This window comes from Gymnodraco acuticeps, unplaced genomic scaffold (genome assembly GCF_902827175.1).
Source record: "Gymnodraco acuticeps unplaced genomic scaffold, fGymAcu1.1, whole genome shotgun sequence".
Classification (NCBI taxonomy): domain Eukaryota; kingdom Metazoa; phylum Chordata; class Actinopteri; order Perciformes; family Bathydraconidae; genus Gymnodraco; species Gymnodraco acuticeps.
The window spans coordinates 455,525-473,848 of NW_022989778.1; the positions used below are offsets into that span (position 1 = coordinate 455,525).

The 18,324-nt window shown below is 40.2% G+C and overlaps 2 protein-coding genes across 5 annotated transcripts in view; one reads left to right on the forward strand and one right to left on the reverse strand.

Moving 5' to 3' along the window:
• The window catches only part of LOC117548856 (synaptotagmin-14-like), an 18,852-nt gene extending 16,560 nt beyond the window's left edge, over positions 1 to 2,292 (reverse strand). For all 4 annotated transcript variants that reach the window (XM_034220397.1, XM_034220407.1, XM_034220378.1 and 1 more), the window contains exon 1: positions 2,199 to 2,292. The gene's annotated coding sequence lies outside the window, so the exon portion shown is untranslated. The remainder of the gene's footprint in view (positions 1 to 2,198) is intronic.
• A 625-nt stretch (positions 2,293 to 2,917) lies between these two features.
• LOC117548871 (cytosolic 5'-nucleotidase 1A-like) lies at positions 2,918 to 9,168 on the forward strand. The gene is made up of 6 exons (XM_034220418.1): positions 2,918 to 3,143; positions 3,276 to 3,443; positions 4,569 to 4,698; positions 5,946 to 6,068; positions 6,863 to 7,047; positions 7,829 to 9,168. Exons 1-6 carry the CDS (start codon positions 3,030 to 3,032, stop codon positions 8,192 to 8,194), a joined length of 1,086 nt encoding a protein of 361 aa, XP_034076309.1. The 5' UTR covers positions 2,918 to 3,029; the 3' UTR covers positions 8,195 to 9,168.
• Positions 9,169 to 18,324: the final 9,156 nt, after the last annotated feature.

The following is an 18,324-nucleotide window of genomic DNA, read 5'->3' on the forward strand; positions in this document are numbered from 1 at the left end:
ATAAAATCCCCTAATCTTGTCAACGCTCAGCAGATACGATCTTTGATATCTTCGCCACTACGGAAGCCGAGAGTCTCAGTTATCAACACACACGGAAGTCGAGGAGAAAGAGAAACACAGCGCGCCGAAAAATACCTACAAATCAACGTTTGGCAACACTTCGGATTGTTCAAGAAAGACGGTTTGTTATTTTGTAATAGTCCTTTATGCTAGGCTATATAGTTGACCGCCAGGTCATGGAGAGTAATAAGGTATCCGTAGACCTTTGTATGAGGTATCTTTATTACTTAACAGGTCTACAGCCATGATACATAGATCCGTCCTAGATGCGGGCTTGCATACACCACAGTATCACTCCGCAGCCGAAACCCCATCAGTAACGTCCCTGATGGTATATGTGCGCGGCACAGACGGTCAACTTGAAAAATCGCTCGCAAATTGTTAACGATGCCGAGCCGATTTTAAAGTACACAAGTAGTACGAGGAACTTAGCGACGCACATAAAGAGTCGACATGGGGTCTGCGGCTTGAAAGAGAAACCTCAAAGTTAGACATATGAGTTAAATCACTCAGTGAGGTGTTCTGTCAGAGAGAGTGGTGTTTAGTTTACAGCAGCCTGTGACGGCCAATAATAATTTAAATGTATTCCTCACTGTAAGCAGTTATGAAATACCTGTTTTTGTGAAAGGTTATTTGTATTATTTATTGTTCATATAGAACCCACGCTTTCTGCTCACTGGCGAGTTAGCCTATGAATGAGTGTTAAGCACATCAGGCTGGCAGCTGTATGGGCATTGCTCTATGGTAGCTGTTATTGCACATTGTTAATCATGAGCAATGCATCCTTACATTGTTTAACTGTGAGGTGTTATACAATTGTACTCTGGAGAGCTTTTAAAGGTAAAAAAATAAACGGCATGATGGGATGTGCAGTACCAAATATGTAAAGCACTTTTTAGTTAATGTATGATTTGCTGCATATAAGGAATAAAACAAAAATCCTCTGTCGTACCAAATTGAAGTATCATTATTTTGCATCGTGTTGAATCGCATCGTATCGCACCGAATCGCATAATGTTGAATCAAATCGTATCGAACTGTATCGCAACAGGGGTGAATCGTATCGTATCGCATCGCCTGGTGTTTCAAATGTATCGTTAATGTATCGTATCGTGGCAACGTATCGAGATGCGCATCGCATCGGCCTCAGTGATGGAGATGCACATCCCTAATAGATAGAGTCTAGAGTCTAGGCTGCATGTATTGCGATTTGTAAGAATGAACCACTGCTGTATGCATAATATAAGATTGATTACAATATATGAATTGCAGAGATAGCCTATATTCCCTGTGCCACTGGTGAGTCACCATTGATATGTCTTCATGAAGAAGCCGAACCCCTCGATCTCTCTCTGCTGGTGTATCAACAAACACTGCTGCTGCACGCATGGCTGCACGTGACACAATAGTGCCCACATTACGGGACAGGACCAAGGCACGCGCCTGTACTCTTCAATGACTGCATCGTTTTTGTCACTGCTCAGTGTCATGTGTTCCCATCATTTTACATAAAACCTGCAGGAGACATCTGACCTGTCGTCATTGTGTAGGCTACACATCATGTTGTACACGTTACTCGTGAATTGTAGTAATATCAACATCCCATTGATGTATACAGACAATGATGCACCCACAATATTAACGGTTATCTATCAGCAGGTTTTCGAACTCAAACGTTATTTTTTTAACGTTCCATATTAATCCGCCAGGTGATGTAGATCGTTAACGGTTACAAAACAAAGTTGTTGTCAGGTGATGCTAAGCAGCCTGCTGTGATTTTCGGTTGAAGACAAACATAAATATTTAAATGATTTCATATTTCACGAGTGTCTTAATCGAATACTTTGCGCATACATGACACAAAGCAGAGGGACTATATGCGTCCACTTTCACTCGTAGAGCATGCATCCCATGAAGGATCATAACATTCCTGCAGCAGCGCGGGTGATGCTGCTAGCTGTCCCAGCCACGGCTCCGGAGCACTGCGGAACTCACGGAGGGATTTTAAAAACAAAGCCGATAACAAAATGACAGCCTTCCTAACCTACCATGTGATTTTTTTTTCTAACAGCGTGTTTATTCTGCCCCGAGCAAAGTTTTACACGAGTCCCGCAGGACACCTGAGACCGAGTTCTTACCGTCAATCGCCATGATGCTCCGTCCCGGACGCTACCAACTGTGGGGGTGGGGGGTGCTGGAGGAGGGAGGTCATTTATGTGCCGGTGGACGGTGTGTGTCTGTGTGTGTGTGACAGAGAGCGATTGTATAAGCAATTGCTATTTCAATAACAGACCTGTGCAACATGTCATATTCATTCATTTAAACACAAAATATACATGTACAACTGTAAAATAGGATAAGATTCAACAAAACTTTAGTAATCGGTAATTTGATTTTGGGCAGGTAAAGGTAAAACCTTTATAGGCTATATACTGTCTATGGGTAAAACAGAGGAAACAAACATATGCATACAGACATTTACAGTTCAAGTAAAATAGCTGTTTGGGAATATGTTAGGCTAGTGATGCAAAATGTCTAAAACAAGTCATAATTAAATAACTCGAATAACAAATGTGTGAATAGTTTACATGACAGACCTAGGCATTTTTAAGTTGTTCATGTGCCAATCTCCAGGTAGAGAACATAATTGTCCATTATGTATTTTCTCATTAACCAAAATACTGACGTGATTTAAACCTTGTATCTCTTGTCTGTTTTTGAATAAGCTGAAAGCACAATAGTTTAGTTACCTTACATTTAAACAAAAAAAATGTACACACAGTTATGTGGACATGGGGAGGCGTTCAGCCAATCAGGTGCGAGTGATGCTCAGCTCTGCCTACGTCACAGCTTGGAGACACGCCCATCCTCGTTTTGATACATATCCGCAAAGTTTACAGACTGTGGCTTGCTTCCTCACAACCATTCTGAGTTTCTTTAGCTTTTAAGACGTTTAAAACATTATCAAAATGAGTGAAATCAAACTAACCGAATCAGCTCCAACTGAAGACAACGGAGAGGAGAAAGACTGGGCTGCTGCCAAAGCTCATTTTGACAACCTCAAAACAAAGATACCAAGACCTGTAAGTACTTTTGCTATACAGTTTTATGATCATACATTTGTGTGTAAGGTTCAGACACTTTCTTGCATACAAAATGTGACTTAATAAGCAAACACAACTGCCACTACATGTTTTATTCATCCAAACATACAGCCCAAACCCCGGTATGCTGTCACCATTGCCGTGTCCTCTCGCACCCTCTTCAACATGGTGAAGGAGAGGAAGGTCTATGAGGATGAAGGATTGGAGAAGTATGTGGCTTATCAGATGGAGCATGAAAGCGAGCCTCTGATGCCTGGAGTTGCTTTCCCCTTCGTCCAGGTAGGCCTGATCCCCGGCTCTCTGCAGGGCGTGGTGCCTCAAACTGGTGGATTCACCAAAAATATGCGTTGTTGAGTCGACAAAAGCCACACAAGGAAAAACTTGCTTAGTGAAAATCGACAGGGGTCACTGATAATGAACAGTATGAGTCAGCGTTTTGAGTGTAGATTTTTGTGCGAGATTCTTAAAGCCATGTTTATATTGATAGATACGTTTTTTCTTTACAAAACTAAATGCATTCGTTTGTAGATGGTGTTTTGTATTTGCCAACCACATTGTGTTTGTTAGTGAATCATGAGGCATTTATAAAACCTGTTTAGTTTGTTTGTGGAGTTATGGCAGGAAATTAGCTCCATATTATACCCAAGACAGGTCACACACCTCAGTAAGTCTTGTCAAGGAATGTATCTGTATGGCACCTTCATATCTGGTACAATCAGGAAATTGTCAATTACCATTTTTTTCTTCTAACTTCCACATTCGTCAAGTGTATGTACCCAAACATTGCAGAAAGGTAGTCGTTGGCAATACAACTCTCCATCAATGCTCATTACATATGTTAATGTGTTAAGTTAATAACAATTGAGACATAAAATACTAGTGCAAGGTAAAATGTAGGGTTAAAAATGTTTATTATCTAACAATATTGTGTTGAAGACAGTATTTCACATAGATAAACTAAATGTTAGTTGCAGCACTAATATTTATTGTCTTTTGTCAAAAAGTATTTTGAGCATTACAACCATGCAGGAAACGTCCTGATGGGACTATCAACATAGGAAATGAATAAACTTCTCTCTGTGGTCATGGCACGACAGTTAATAACATTACATTTATGTTTTCTAATATTGCAAATATATACACAAATAATATTGCTGTGATGAGCTAATAATATGCTATTTATCAGCTTAGCAGTTTATTAGTCTGGCTGTGAAGTCCATGTTCACACCCTAATTAAGGTGTTACTGGTTCATTAAGCACAGTCCTTTGTTTTGGTGTTGTTTTAATACCTTAATATGCTCTTTTAAAGTCCTAACAGTAGGAAAGCTGTGTCACAATGTTGTAATGCTTTTTTTGTAACGTCATTTTAAACCCTCTGACACCACATCCTCCTCTCTCTCACAGGCGCTGATGAATGTCAACTCTCGACTGAGGCAGCTCTACCCAGACAGCGAGGAGCTGTTTGATATCGTCTTAATGACTAACAACCATGCCCAAGTCGGAGTGCGCCTCATAAACAGCATTAATCACTACGGTACGCTGCGTCCATAACCACACTTTGTTTAATACAGCGGCGTCTCTCCTGCTGCAGCAACAGGAGTGATCAACAACAGTATTAGAGTCTGGTAATGACACACAAGGTGTTCTAGTGTAAGTCGAATCAGCCTTCTTTACTTAAAGGTCACCTACTATGCAAAATCCACTTGTTCATGTCTTTTATACATAAACACGTGTCCCCTCTGTGTAAAGAGATTCTGAAAGTTTCAGGAACAAAGATTCTCTCTCTTTTTGTCCTGATCCATTTCTATAAAAACCTGTCTGAAAATGAGCTGATCAGATTGTGGCCGCTTTATGATGTCATAACGATTTTTTGGCTTGTGTAACCATTAGCCAATCACCAACCAAGGTAACCCCCCCCCCCCCACCTTATCACCTGAGTCTCCTCCTAGAGCACCATTGTGTTCTTTTTAACCAAATATCTCTCAGAGGGGCGTGGGGAGGGGCTCCTTATTTTCATCTAAAGCACCAGACAGTGGCCGTTTCTCAATCGCGAGGATGCTGGCTTGGTAGTCGCGTACTTCCAAGTCACTTCCTTCAGAAACGAAGCAAGTATGCTTCCAAGCCACGGCTTCGGAAAACGAAGAAGAATGGAACAGGCTAACAAGTGTGCCACTCTCTCTAACGGTTTCAACATAAACTGTACCAAAAATAAATACCTCACGATGTCTATCTAATTATGAACTTGCTTTACTTTCACGGAACACATTTTTGGTGATGACAAACTAATGCAACAAAGTAACATTTACCAACACATGTTCTACGCGACAACATACTTACATTTAAATGTGTGGTGCGTCGGTTCAGCCATTTTCCGCAAGGGTTTTTGAAATTGGTCCGTGTGCAAAGCATTGTGGGGATTTTAAGGACACGAAGTCTACCCATGTGCAGCCTCGAAATTTCCCCCAAACCAAGGACGCGGCCTCGGTGGAATTCCAAGTATGCTGGAGATTGGAACAGTACTTCGGCGGCACTCGATGACGTAGCATCCTTGAAATATTGCCTTGGAAGCCAAAATCCTCGCGATTGAGAAACGGCCAGAGAATCAGCACTTTTGAAACAGGGCTGAAACAGAGGGGATTATGGGATGCTATAATGCACGATCTGTTTGATATTTCGAGCCAAACACTTCAGAGACATGTTTGTATATATCCGAGACCTATAATGTATTGGTGAAAAAGAGTATAATAGAAGACCTTTGACAATCTCTAACCTGCTTTTCAGATTTGACCATAGAGAGATTTTGTATGACCGGAGGAGAAAGCCCTATAGGCTACCTGAAGGCCTACATGACCAACCTTTACCTCTCCAAGAACTCCGACAAAGTGATGGAGGCCATAGAAGAAGGTAAGATGATGCCGCGTTGACATTATAACCCTGATTTCTCTTTTTATGTATAAGTTACTTTCAGCAGCCTCGAGATGTATAGTACATTCACACATTTCCGTGTTTCTGAGTGACTCATTAATGATGTTGAGGGATACTTCGACCCCACACTGAGCAGCAAGAAGGAGAATGAAAGCGTGTGATTTATGGCTCCCTGTAATATCCCAATACACACAAAACAAACCAACATGAATCACTGACTTTCATGTGTAGTGCTGAAATTAAATATTTAGCTGTCAGAACATAATTGATTTTAAGTCGCTTATCAAGTTAAACTTGGAGGATTTGATTCTTTATCTCTTTTGTATCCCTGTAAATTGAATTTGTTCGGGTTTCTGTCTGTTGGTCGAGCAAAACAAGATATCTGAAGAAGACATGCCTAAGAAATTAAGATTGGATATTTGTTTATGACAAACATTTGGATGGCACACCTATATCACAAGATTCTATGTTACATTATATATAGAGCATCACTAATGTGTAAAGTTCAGTGTTACGACCATAACTGATTCTCAAACAAAACTGTCTTTGTCTTTTTAGCAATAAACAAGAAATCTTTCACAGTTTACCTCGAACAACTTGGTAGCTATGAGAAATCTCTTTATTGAAAGACAGAAGTATCAGAAATCAGAGCAAATGTGCATTAGCAGCGAAAACATTGTATATAAAACAGGAATTTGCAGCTGTGAGGTATCAAATTCAAATATAGTCTCAAAGTCACAAAGCTTGTTTTTAACGTCCCTCTCCTCTTTCAGGCATCGCTGCAGCCACTATGTTTGCGGTGGACACGGATAATGAGCTGAGTAAGACTCAGCTGAGAGTGGCGTTTGATGGCGACGCCGTCCTCTTCTCCGACGAGTCAGAGATCATCGTGAAGCAGCACGGCCTGGACACTTTCTTTGACCACGAGAAGGAGTTTGTGAACAAGCCTCTCGCTCAGGTAACTGATGATGTCATTGGCACCTAGGGCTTGTTATAAGTACTTGATGCGTTTTAAAATATCAACTTAAAAGAACACAATAGTTTTCGGGACTCCTCCATTAAAACTGTACCCGCATTTGATGCTTTTTTGTACACAGATCTAGATACATTTTGATCTAGTGTGGTCACTCCAGCCATTCACCTTCACCACCCTTCCTGGGTTTAAGTTGATAGTTTCATTCTGCTGTTTGGCCAAACTGCTGTTTCAGAAGCTCTTCAAACTTGACAAGAATATTCTCAAAGATACTCAAAATAAAAGGAAAGTACGATAATTGTTTTCCATCTAAATGTATCTGCCTTCAGTTGATTGAGTCCTAAAACAATTATTGTATGCAGATATACAACGGCATAAAACAATATAACTAATACAACTGACAGGAAAGGACAAGAGCCCCCAGGCTTACACAATGGACCTCCACTTAACAAATAAACGATAATAAACAAATAGAAAACACATGTTTAAACAAAATGTAAAAAAATAAATGACAAAAGGAAGAGTTCACCTAATGTATTAGCTGTTTCAACAACACCTATTTGATCGAAAATACGTTTCTGGGAATTGTCTGCACGGTTTAGGAACCTGCTCAGTTTTTTATCAACTCAGGCATGTTTTCTGTCTGTGCGTGTATGTGCTCCTGTTTGTGTGCGTTTGCATTTAGTTCCTCTTCCACCTTATTTTCTGAACCTGTGTTCCTCATTTCAAAACAATTAAATAAAACGTGATACTTTGGCTCTTTCAGGGTCCCTTAAAGTGTTTCCTGGAGGCTCTGGGAAAGCTCCAGAGGAAATTCATCGCCAAGAACGAGCGCCTGAACTGTCCCATCCGAACCTTCCTGGTGACGGCCCGCAGCGCCGCCAGCTGCGGGGCCCGCGTCCTGAAGACTCTCCGCAGCTGGGGGCTGGAGATCGACGAGGCTCTCTTCCTGGCTGGGGCTCCTAAAGGGCCCCTGCTGGAGAAAATCAAACCGCACATCTTCTTCGATGACCAGATGTTCCACATTGAGGGGGCCCAGCAGATGGGAACCATATCTGCACACGTCCCCTACGGGATCGGACAGAAGTACCACAAGGGAAAACTCATCGAGCAGCCCCCAAAAAAGGAATAACCTAAAAACGGTTAGAATGTTTAATATGCACTACGTCGACACCTGCATATGAAGTTATTTGCTTAAAAAAGAAGAAGATTGCATTCAGAAAAAATCCGTTAATTAGCCAATTTAGGAGGATTTGGGTAACTGATAATGCTGTCTTCAAAGTTTCCTACTTGGTGGGGTTTTATCAAATATTTTTCACAGTTTTCTTCAGGATTGGGTATTTTCTATGAGTATAGGAATGTAGTTTCAAAGCAATAGTTACACTAGGTGCCACACACTGCTTCACCTAATACTGTTTTGAAAGAGAAACACCAGCTTTATTACCTATTGAGGCCTTTTAACCATACTATCTGTGTACCGGTTTACCTTTTGAGAGAACTTTTTCTCATTTACATAGTCATTTTCTTTACACTTTTTTTATACAATAAACATATGTTTATCTTATTTATCGTGGCTTTGGATATTTGACCTCGGTATATTCCGTTGGACCAGGGTGCGTTAATGCATCTGCTTTATGGTTGTTTTTATTGCATTAGATCTTTCAAAATCACTTTTTCTTTGTTACTGTTTTTGCTGTTGACGCGCGCAAATATAAAACACTTTATATTTTTCCTCAAAAATGTACTGTCATTTTATGCGAGTTGTTGACACTTATATACTGTATCTAGATATCAGTCAGCATACTGTAACTTCACCCTCGACTGACTGTATGTGTTTGCAGATAGCATTTGATCTATTTCATAATGGGAAAATATGTTAATGTTTCTCAACTTAACCTCATCAAGGAGTTTTATAGTTACACTTGTTTGTTAATGTTCATTACATATCTGTTTACATTTCCCAGTGCCAGATCATGCAATAGCCGGCATTGATTGTATTCATGTTCAGAATATCAGGATTCCCCTTTTTCTATACTCTATTCTATACTGTTTTCTAACTGTACCTTTAACCTTATCAGCAAGTATAATAAAGGCATGTGGACGAACCCTGGTGACTGGTCTTTATCAGAACAAGTAATTAAGTACATTTACTCAAGAAGGTCATTATTTTTGAAGTGCTTCTACTTTACTTGAATATGTCCATGTAATGCTAGTTTATTTTCACAGCCTACGAAGGCCCCCTGACAAATTGATGCATGCATTATAACACTTGTCTACTTCTACATTTTGAACAGATTTGATTTTTTTTTAATGATACTTTTACTTATGTAAAGTATCTGAGTACTTTCTCTACTGCTGGTCTTTCTACATCCCAGCAGTAGATGGTGCTGTTTAGCTGTAATTGTCCATGTTGATGCTTTACTGCTTGTTAGTGTTTGCCCTACAGTACACCCTTGTGTTTGACAGGGATGCACCTCCCTGTAAAAGTAAACCACCTGAGGTCAAGCTTTAGCAGCTTATCTTTGGGCAGATCTGTTAGATAAATGTCAATAAGTGTCAGTCAGTCAAACCTCAGCTGTTGGAGATAGAAGCGCATCTTAAATGTACACGACGAAAGAAGCCACAAGAGGGCGCTCCTGTTTAATTTATCAGGATTAACTTGAGAAGAGGAACAATTTAAGATACCACACTTTTAGTGTAATCATTTATAAGTATATATTCTCCAAAAGAATGAAAACTTGGAAAACATCACTAGAAAATATAATTTCATATTTAAAAAGGGAAATCATAAAAGTGTGAAACAAATCTCAGGAAAATAGAAACCCCCAAAAGACAAAATTAATATTAAATCGTACACAGTGTTCAATGCTTTGAGGTACAATTTAATCATTTTTTTAATAACTGAGCTCCCACTCGGCCCATTTTTACAGATACTGAAACAACAGTGCAAAGCACAGCAAGAAGAAATGCAAATCACTCTGCTTTCACTGAACTAACATTAGGCCTAATTAGAAGTTAATGAGCTATCTTGAGCTCCCAGATTTATTAATAATACCAGAGGTTTATACTTATAAAACAGAAATACAATAAAAATTAAAAGGTAAGACTTATAATCAAGAATAATGTCTAAACACATTTTACTGGACCCTAAGCTTTTTCTGTTGGGCTCATATCCAGATAAAAATAGTTATAGTAATATGAACGAGCATTTAGAGACCTCAGTTTTCCTTACGCCAAAAATGTGTTTCCCTGTTAGGTGAAAATGTAAAATATTCATAGACAGAGCACTACTCCATGGATATGACATATTATCAAGCCTACTAGAACGTACGTATAAAAGGCATAACATATGTTGAGAAAATGTGGAGGCCCTCAGTCAATTATTTTATGAATTTAAAAAATCATCAATTGAATCACTTGTTTTTTGTACACTAAGCAGTTTCCAAGCTTGTAGAATTAGTATTTTATTCTTAATACTTATTGCGATAAACAACTCCATTTTGTACAGATTAGCATTTATTAAAACAGAGGTCTATGTTTGAAACAGACAGCTACATTCTTTACAAAAACAAATTATTTTGTTGCCATTTTACAACACATTTCTGCAGTGTGTGTAGTGTGGAGGATGAGTTCATGCCTCACAGCCTGAGGGCAGCAGGGTGGAAAAGGCTACAAATAGTGAGAAGAATACTGTACTCTGTAAACATAAAAATGCAATCCTATACAGCATTGAAATTAAAATAAATGAAGCAGAAGCAAAATGTTCTTCCTTGTTAAAAATATTGGCAATCAAATTCTACAAATAAACTTCAAAACGTTAATTTAGGCCTTGAAACTAATTCACCAGCATTTTACAACCTGTAATGTAAAACCTGCCGCCTACATTACCCAGAATGCAACTCAACAGGTGTTGGGCCGTTGATTGAAGGCTTGCCGTGGATTGAAGCACAACAAGAGTCTACTTGATTTTTTTATACAAGATACAAATATGCGGTAATTCCAAAAACACAGGATCAGCAGATCCAGAAAATACATACAATACATATCTACGCTTTTCAACTTTTGGTGTATTTGTGGCCACTTACAGGCCCGGCATATGTACTACAGCGTCTCCAGCGGGTCGAGCGGTCTCGTGTGGACGGACCAGTCTATGGGACGGACACGTTTCTGGTGCCGATTGCGTGTGGACGGAAGACTTTTTTGATATCGAATTCGGTTCGTTTTCGTTACCGTCTCCGTGTGGCTAGGGCCTAAAGCTTCTAGACAGAGCATGGATGGGCCTATATACTGACATCACCGGGGCTGCTTCTCAGGTCGACTATTTTCATTTCCTCGCTCCTCGGTCTCACCGGAAGTTGATTTGCCTGCGCCATCTTGAGTACCGTCCCATGGCTCTTATTTCTGCCGGAGGACCGAGGATCGAGGAGCGAGGAGCGAACATGGAGGAGCGATAACCGAGGAACCACCAGACCATCCTCCGATGAAATCCTCAGATACTCACCCCGCCCCCTTACTGTGTATCGCTCATTGATTGGACGAGGCAGTGCATGCACTGATCTGATGCTTCTTGACATGAGAGCAGAGTGAAGAAAATACATGAACCTCACGGGAGTGACTCCTCAGTTTATACCGTGTTTTGTTTCAATTCATGTATCATTTAGTTACAAATATGTGATATATCTGAACAACAAAGTGGTCAAAAATAATTTAATTCATTTGCGTCCCTCACTTTTTTTCAAGTGAGGGACGCAAGGATTTCATTTAATCGACCTGAGAAGCAGCCCAGGTGCAGACAATAATGACGTGACAAACAATCACCGGGGCGGTAAACAGACAAAAGGAGGAAGTGCGTGACAAATCAAGACCATCAAACATAACACAGTTAACACAGTCTACGACGCACAACAACATGGATCCAGAAATCCATTTAGAATTAGTTAATTATAAAACAAAAGGCGAGTATCCCGAGGGTGCCTCGAAAACTCGTAAAAATGTAATACGACGACGATCCATGAAGTATGACACAGAAGGTGAGAAATGTACAACGTAGCCTAAACGATTGTTTTGTTGAATAATCGTTTTTTCAATATAAATACAAACAAAGTTGAACTGCAGTTCAATTGTACTATGTTCACAGTTGTTTATTAATTTCCACATTATAAGATTCTTCTTCGAGTCCTTAGCCATCTCAGATGTCGTTCTGCCAGTATCGGGCACAGGCCACAGCTGATGGGGTAGGTTCTGCCAGGTACAATTATAAGATTACAATGCATAATTATAAATGTGTTTTTTTTTAACTGAAATAAAAGATATATTCATATTCTCCAACTTGAATGAGCTGAATAGGGTCACAATGTCTACACATCTGCACGTTTTCTTTTCAACACAAACATACAATAACTGTAATAATCTGTGTTGATTCAACAGGTGGGAAATTGTTCTTGAAAACAGGCAAATCCCAGAAAGTTAAGTTGTCTGTGCATGTTCCGAGGAAGCGGGCAGACTCTTCATCGACTTTCATGCTAGCCCCACAGGGACACAATGCGGCCAAAAAAACAAAACAGGGATGCCATCTCGAAATGTTTTTTTGGCCAGATGTGCAAAGACATAGATCAATGCAAGCTTGGATACCATAAGCTCTTCTCATATCCACATAGGTACTTCAGTCCATACATATGTTCCAATTCATAATGCCTGTTGGTTGCCTTTGGAGCATTAACAGCCGTAGAGTTACAATGGTAGTGCAGAAATATGAGAGGAATTGATGCTTATGAACTTATTTCCCCTTAAATTGTTATGTTAAGAGGATAAATTCAAACATGACATCAAGGATACTTACTAAGAACTATTTAAATGATATGATAACATTACTATTTTCTTGCATTAAGGTGGGACGATGTACTGTATGTAGGCAAGTGCCATTGTGATAAAACAGGAGGTGGAGTACACCCCAATATAGTTTGTTAAAGAGACATTATTAATTTGAAATATATATATTATATATACTGTAGTGACCACCTATTTATACACTGGGTTCATAATTCATACATGGAACTACAGTTGGGGGTATTGTTCCCACACGGACATGTTATGTGTTAACTATTTATGTTGTGTGCCCTCCTGTCTTTGCTCTCTTCTTCCCAGACTGCAACCGAACAACATGACCTTTTCTACTCTCTAATAAAGTACCCTTTTGCACCGCCTCTGATTCCCTGTCTCTCGGCACTACAATACGCTCAATAGGAAAATGGTCGGGGGCCCCACTTTGAAAAACACTGTTCTAACATATTATTTTGTGACTCATGTTAATATCTAATTATCAAACCCTCGAGTTAACCTCTGCAAATAGAATACTTCATGCTCTTACCATCTTTGTCTCTGGAAGGTCACACAACCCTTCAAACTTGTTGGGATGGATTTGATTTGGAATCTGCCAATGACAAAAGATGGGTACCAGTATGTCTGTGTGATGACTGATCACATGACCAAATGGTCACAGGCATACCCCCTCAAGGCCACATCGGCAGAGGAAAGTAACCGGGTGCATTCTTAATTTTTTTTTTGTGCAATTTGAAGCAACAAAAAGAATCCTCACAGATCAAGGCAGAGAATTGGTCAATGCCGTAGGTGTCATTTTAGTTTATTTTACACCATGTAATTATAATTTGTATTGAGGAAATAATTTAATGTTTTGTTCCACCAATTTTCAGATCAATACCCGGGTCTGTGAAATTCTACAGATCAAAAGTCTGTGTTTGCCATATCATCCTCAGACTAATGGTTCGGTGGAAAGGATGAAATAGGGGTGAGCAGAGAGCCTGTGTTAATTCATGCTCTTAACTTTAATTGTTATGAGGCTGGTGGTATTTCTTGATATTATTTTTCTATTACTCTTAAATGCATGGCAATTATATTAAATGTGTTTGCTTAATATTAAAATATGCCCATAATGCATTAATAGGCATTGTCACATCTTCCTTGCCGTACTTTTATAACATTGATGAATCGGGACCTAGTTTATACTAATTTGTTGCAGGTAATAAATGCATACCTTGCTGTGAAAGTGAAGGCCTTCAACAAGGAGAACCTAAGCGGACAGAGAGCCACCTTCATTGACTCTTTTGAAATGACAAACATTTGGAACAGGAAAGAATCCAGGCTCAGAGTGAGTTGCTGATAATGACCTATCCCAGCCATGTAATTAGCTTAAACAAAACTTGAAGTGTTTTTTAAATATATATTTCAAATAGATCCATTGACCTATGATGTCATCTTGGGGATCGTCAATGATCACCACTACTGGACATTAAAGGTGAGTGGAATCAAGGCATTAGCTCCCTTTGTAGGGCTGCTCAATTAATCGTATTGTAATCGCAATTACGATTATCGAAACAAAGTAATCGAAATAAAACGATTATTTTTTTATTATTATTACTTTTGCTTTTTTCAAATTATTTTTTTTGTATTGGTTTTTCAGTTGAATTATACTTAAAGTTCAGGGTAATCAACTGTTAAAAACATACTGTTCAATTTTTCTCCAATAAATTGATGTTTTCAAAGTAAATGGATATTCGTTTTTTAATAATCGTGATATCAATTATTGACCCAAATAATCGAGATTATGATTTTTGCCATAATCAAGCAGCCCTATCCCTTTGTCTGTCTTTAAAAAAAAATCCTTGAATATTACATGTGCAATAAGTACTATTACAAATATTACTGTTCATTTACAAAGTCTAATACAATGCAGACTTTTGAACATATTATATAGGTTATGTATCCAACCCAAAAGAGGTGCCTGTTCTTGGATCCATTAGGGGAGTCTGCTGTCAACGTTAAAAGGTGCAGGGAGACAACAAGGTAGATTTGAAGTACTGCTTTTGAACTGTCACTGTCTACTATAGAGTTCGATAGAATACAACAGATGTAAACATCACAGTAATATATTCTTTCAACACTTCAGAGCATTCTTACGAAGTAAAGGATGCAACATCTCAAAGTTGATATGCAACTCACCCCCTCCCCCCAGCAACCTGACGCCACCTCATGTGGGGTCTTTGCCTTAAAGCAGGGGTGTCCAAACTACGGCACAGGGGCCAAATGTGGAAATTCTAAAGATCAAAAAAAGTCTGTGTTCGCCATATCATCCTCAGACCAATGGTTTGGTGGAGAGGATGATATGGTACAATACAGAGGTGAGCAGAGAGCCTGTGTTTATTCATGCTCTTAACTTTAATTGTTATGAAGAAATTTTTTTGAGTTTATTTAATAGTAAAATTGAACTAACCATGTTATAGAAACCTCTTTGACATTTTAGAAACCCCACATGTCAGAATTCAAGGTACTTCGGTCTTATCTGATCATTGTTTTTCTTATTTTCAGAGCACTCAGCGAATTGGTCAAACAGAGGCCAGGGACCTAGGATGAGCACCTGGATGCAACAATGTTTGGTCTTCGGACAAGAAAACAAATTACCACAAAATATTCACCCTACTTCCTGATGTTTGGGAGAGAGGCTCGCTTACCCGTCAGAGGTGCCAGAGCACTATATGGTTGGTGAACCTATAGAAATTGAGTCCAATTTAGGCTGTGTCTGCATTATTCCATTTCTACCTTCAACTTTTCTGTGAAATATATTTTCCTATTATACTATTTATGTCACCAGCGAATTTCTGTGTCATTATTTTTCTATTACTCTTGCAGTTGTGAAAGACGCTTGGGCAGGGAATGAAAACCATGTTCTGTAGTGACTTTTTAACCTAATACATTGGCTACTTAAGCCACCGAGGGATGGGAACGGGAGAACTTTGTTCGGACGCGTGTTCCATCCAGACGATAAAACAATGTCCATACGCAGGGCCGGTCCTTAGGGCGCCATATCTGGAGGGGCGCTGCGCTGGCAGCTCTGGGAGGGAAAACATGTCCAGCCTTGATGTAACAACATTCATAATTAAGTAAATTATAATAAATATATATATATATATAATATATATATTAAATAAATTGTTATTGTAGCGTAAACGGCTAAATCGCGTTTGAGAGATTTTAAATCTCAGATCTGCTCAGGCGAAACCTGCTTTACAGGTCTCAGCACTCAAGCCTGCATTAATATAGGCACGGCCAGTCTATTGATAGCGTGAAGTACAACCGCGTGACTCAGTCATTTTGTACCTTAAAAAGCATTTAAATACCGCATTTAAAATCTGATGAACTCAGTGTGCATCTGGACCCGGGTGACGACATTACCTATTGACGCAGCAACCACTGTAAGTTATATTCTTGTTTAATTAGACTTCTCTGTTTCATTTATTCGACTCTGTATAAATTGTTATTTGTAGCGTAAACGGCTAAATCGCGTTTGAGAGATTTTAAATCTCAGATCTGCTCAGGCGAAACCTGCTTTACAGGTCTCAGCACTCAAGCCTGCATTAATATAGGCACGGCCAGTCTATTGATAGCGTGAAGTACAACCGCGTGACTCAGTCATTTTGTACCTTAAAAAGCATTTAATACCGCATTTAAAATCTGATGAACTCAGTGTGCATCTGGACCCGGTGACGACATTACCTATTGACGCAGCAACCACTGTAAGTTATATTCTTGTTTAATTAGACTTCTCTGTTTCATTTATTCGACTCTGTATAAATTGTTATTGTAGCGTAAACGGCTAAATCGCGTTTGAGAGATTTTAAATCTCAGATCTGCTCAGGCGAAACCTGCTTTACAGGTCTCAGCACTCAAGCCTGCATTAATATAGGCACGGCCAGTCTATTGTCGCCCATCAGCTGTAGATAGTTAACTAATTAGAGGGCCGTGGCCCTACAGCTGTGAGAACTGAGCAATCAGGCGTCCATTTCGGGTAGCTCTTTCCTGGAGCGTCAGTTTCAGCGTCAGACAGCCGAAGACTGACAAAGACATTGGAGTCCTGCGGGAGTAAGACTGACAAAGACATTGGAGTCCTGCGGGAGTCACGAGGGAGGCAAAGAGGAGGCAAATCCTACTCTGATTGAGCTGGTGTCTTATTTATCTTTTCTTTAGTTTTCTAGCCCCGCATGCTATAATCATGTGTATTTTCTCTATTCCTGTTCATGTGTCTTCTCGCAATTATCACTGGCCCCGTGTATCTCCTAATCGATATAACCGGCCTGCTCTCGTCTATCCCACGTGCTCCACTGAGATCCAACATCTAGTTTCTGGTGGCCTGTGGAATTGCCAGTCAGCTGTTCCTAAGGCTGACTTCATCTCTGGCTACGCCTCCCTGCAGTCTCTGGATTTCCTTGCTCTCACTGAGACCTGGATTACTCCATCCAACACATCCACCCCAGCAGCTCTCTCCACTGCATATTCCTTCTCCCATACACCCAGACCCACTGGCAGAGGAGGTGGCACTGGTCTCCTGCTCTCTCCCAAATGGAGCTTTTCCCTCTTCAAGCTACCTAACTTCACTCCTTCCACCTTTGAATTCCATGCCGTCACAGTAACCCATCCTATACAGTTAACCATTGTTGTTCTCTACCGTCCACCAGGCGCCTTGGGGGACTTCTTGGAGGAATTAGATAATCTCCTCTCACTCATCCCTGAAACTGGCCCTCCCGCTGTACTTCTCGGAGACTTCAACCTCCAGACGGGGAAGATAGACGAACTAACATCTCTGTTAACCGCCTTTGCTTTCTCACTGTCTCCGTCCCCACCGACTCATAAAGCTGGCAATGTCCTTGATCTCATATTCTCAAGGAACTGCGCTACTTCTAACCTCTCTGTAAACCCGCTCCACACATCCGATCACTTCTTCATTTCATTCTCTCTATCCCTTTCCAAACATAACAAACTAATCTCTTCTCATCCTGCACTTGTCCGCCGTAACCTTCGCTCCCTCTCCCCCTCTAGCTTTGCCTCGTCGGTGCTCTCAGCCCTCCCTTCCTCTGATTCGTTCCATCTCCTGCCTCCAAACTCTGCTGCAGAAACTCTCCTCTCTACTCTCTCATCCACTCTGGACTCGCTCTGTCCTCTCACATCTCGGCAGGCTCGTCAGTCCCCTCCTGCTCCCTGGCTAAATGATGCACTGCGTGCTAATAGAACCGTCCTTAGGGCAGCAGAGCGGAAATGGTGGAAATCCAAACACCGTGACGACCTCCTAACCTATCAGGCTCTCCTCTCCTCTTTCTCTGCTTCGATCTCTCAGGCAAAAAGCACTTTCTTTCAAGATAAGATCCAATCTTCCTATTCCAATCCTAAAAAACTATTTTCCATCTTCTCCACCCT

Bases quoted from the DNA above. Each gene is read 5' to 3' on its own strand.
- LOC117548871 (XM_034220418.1), top strand. From the start codon at position 3,030: ATGAGTGAAATCAAACTAACCGAATCAGCTCCAACTGAAGACAACGGA. The intron at 4,699-5,945 runs GTACGCTGCGTC...CCTGCTTTTCAG, and splicing joins AAACAGCATTAATCACTACG to ATTTGACCATAGAGAGATTT. The intron at 7,048-7,828 runs GTAACTGATGAT...TGGCTCTTTCAG, and splicing joins TGAACAAGCCTCTCGCTCAG to GGTCCCTTAAAGTGTTTCCT.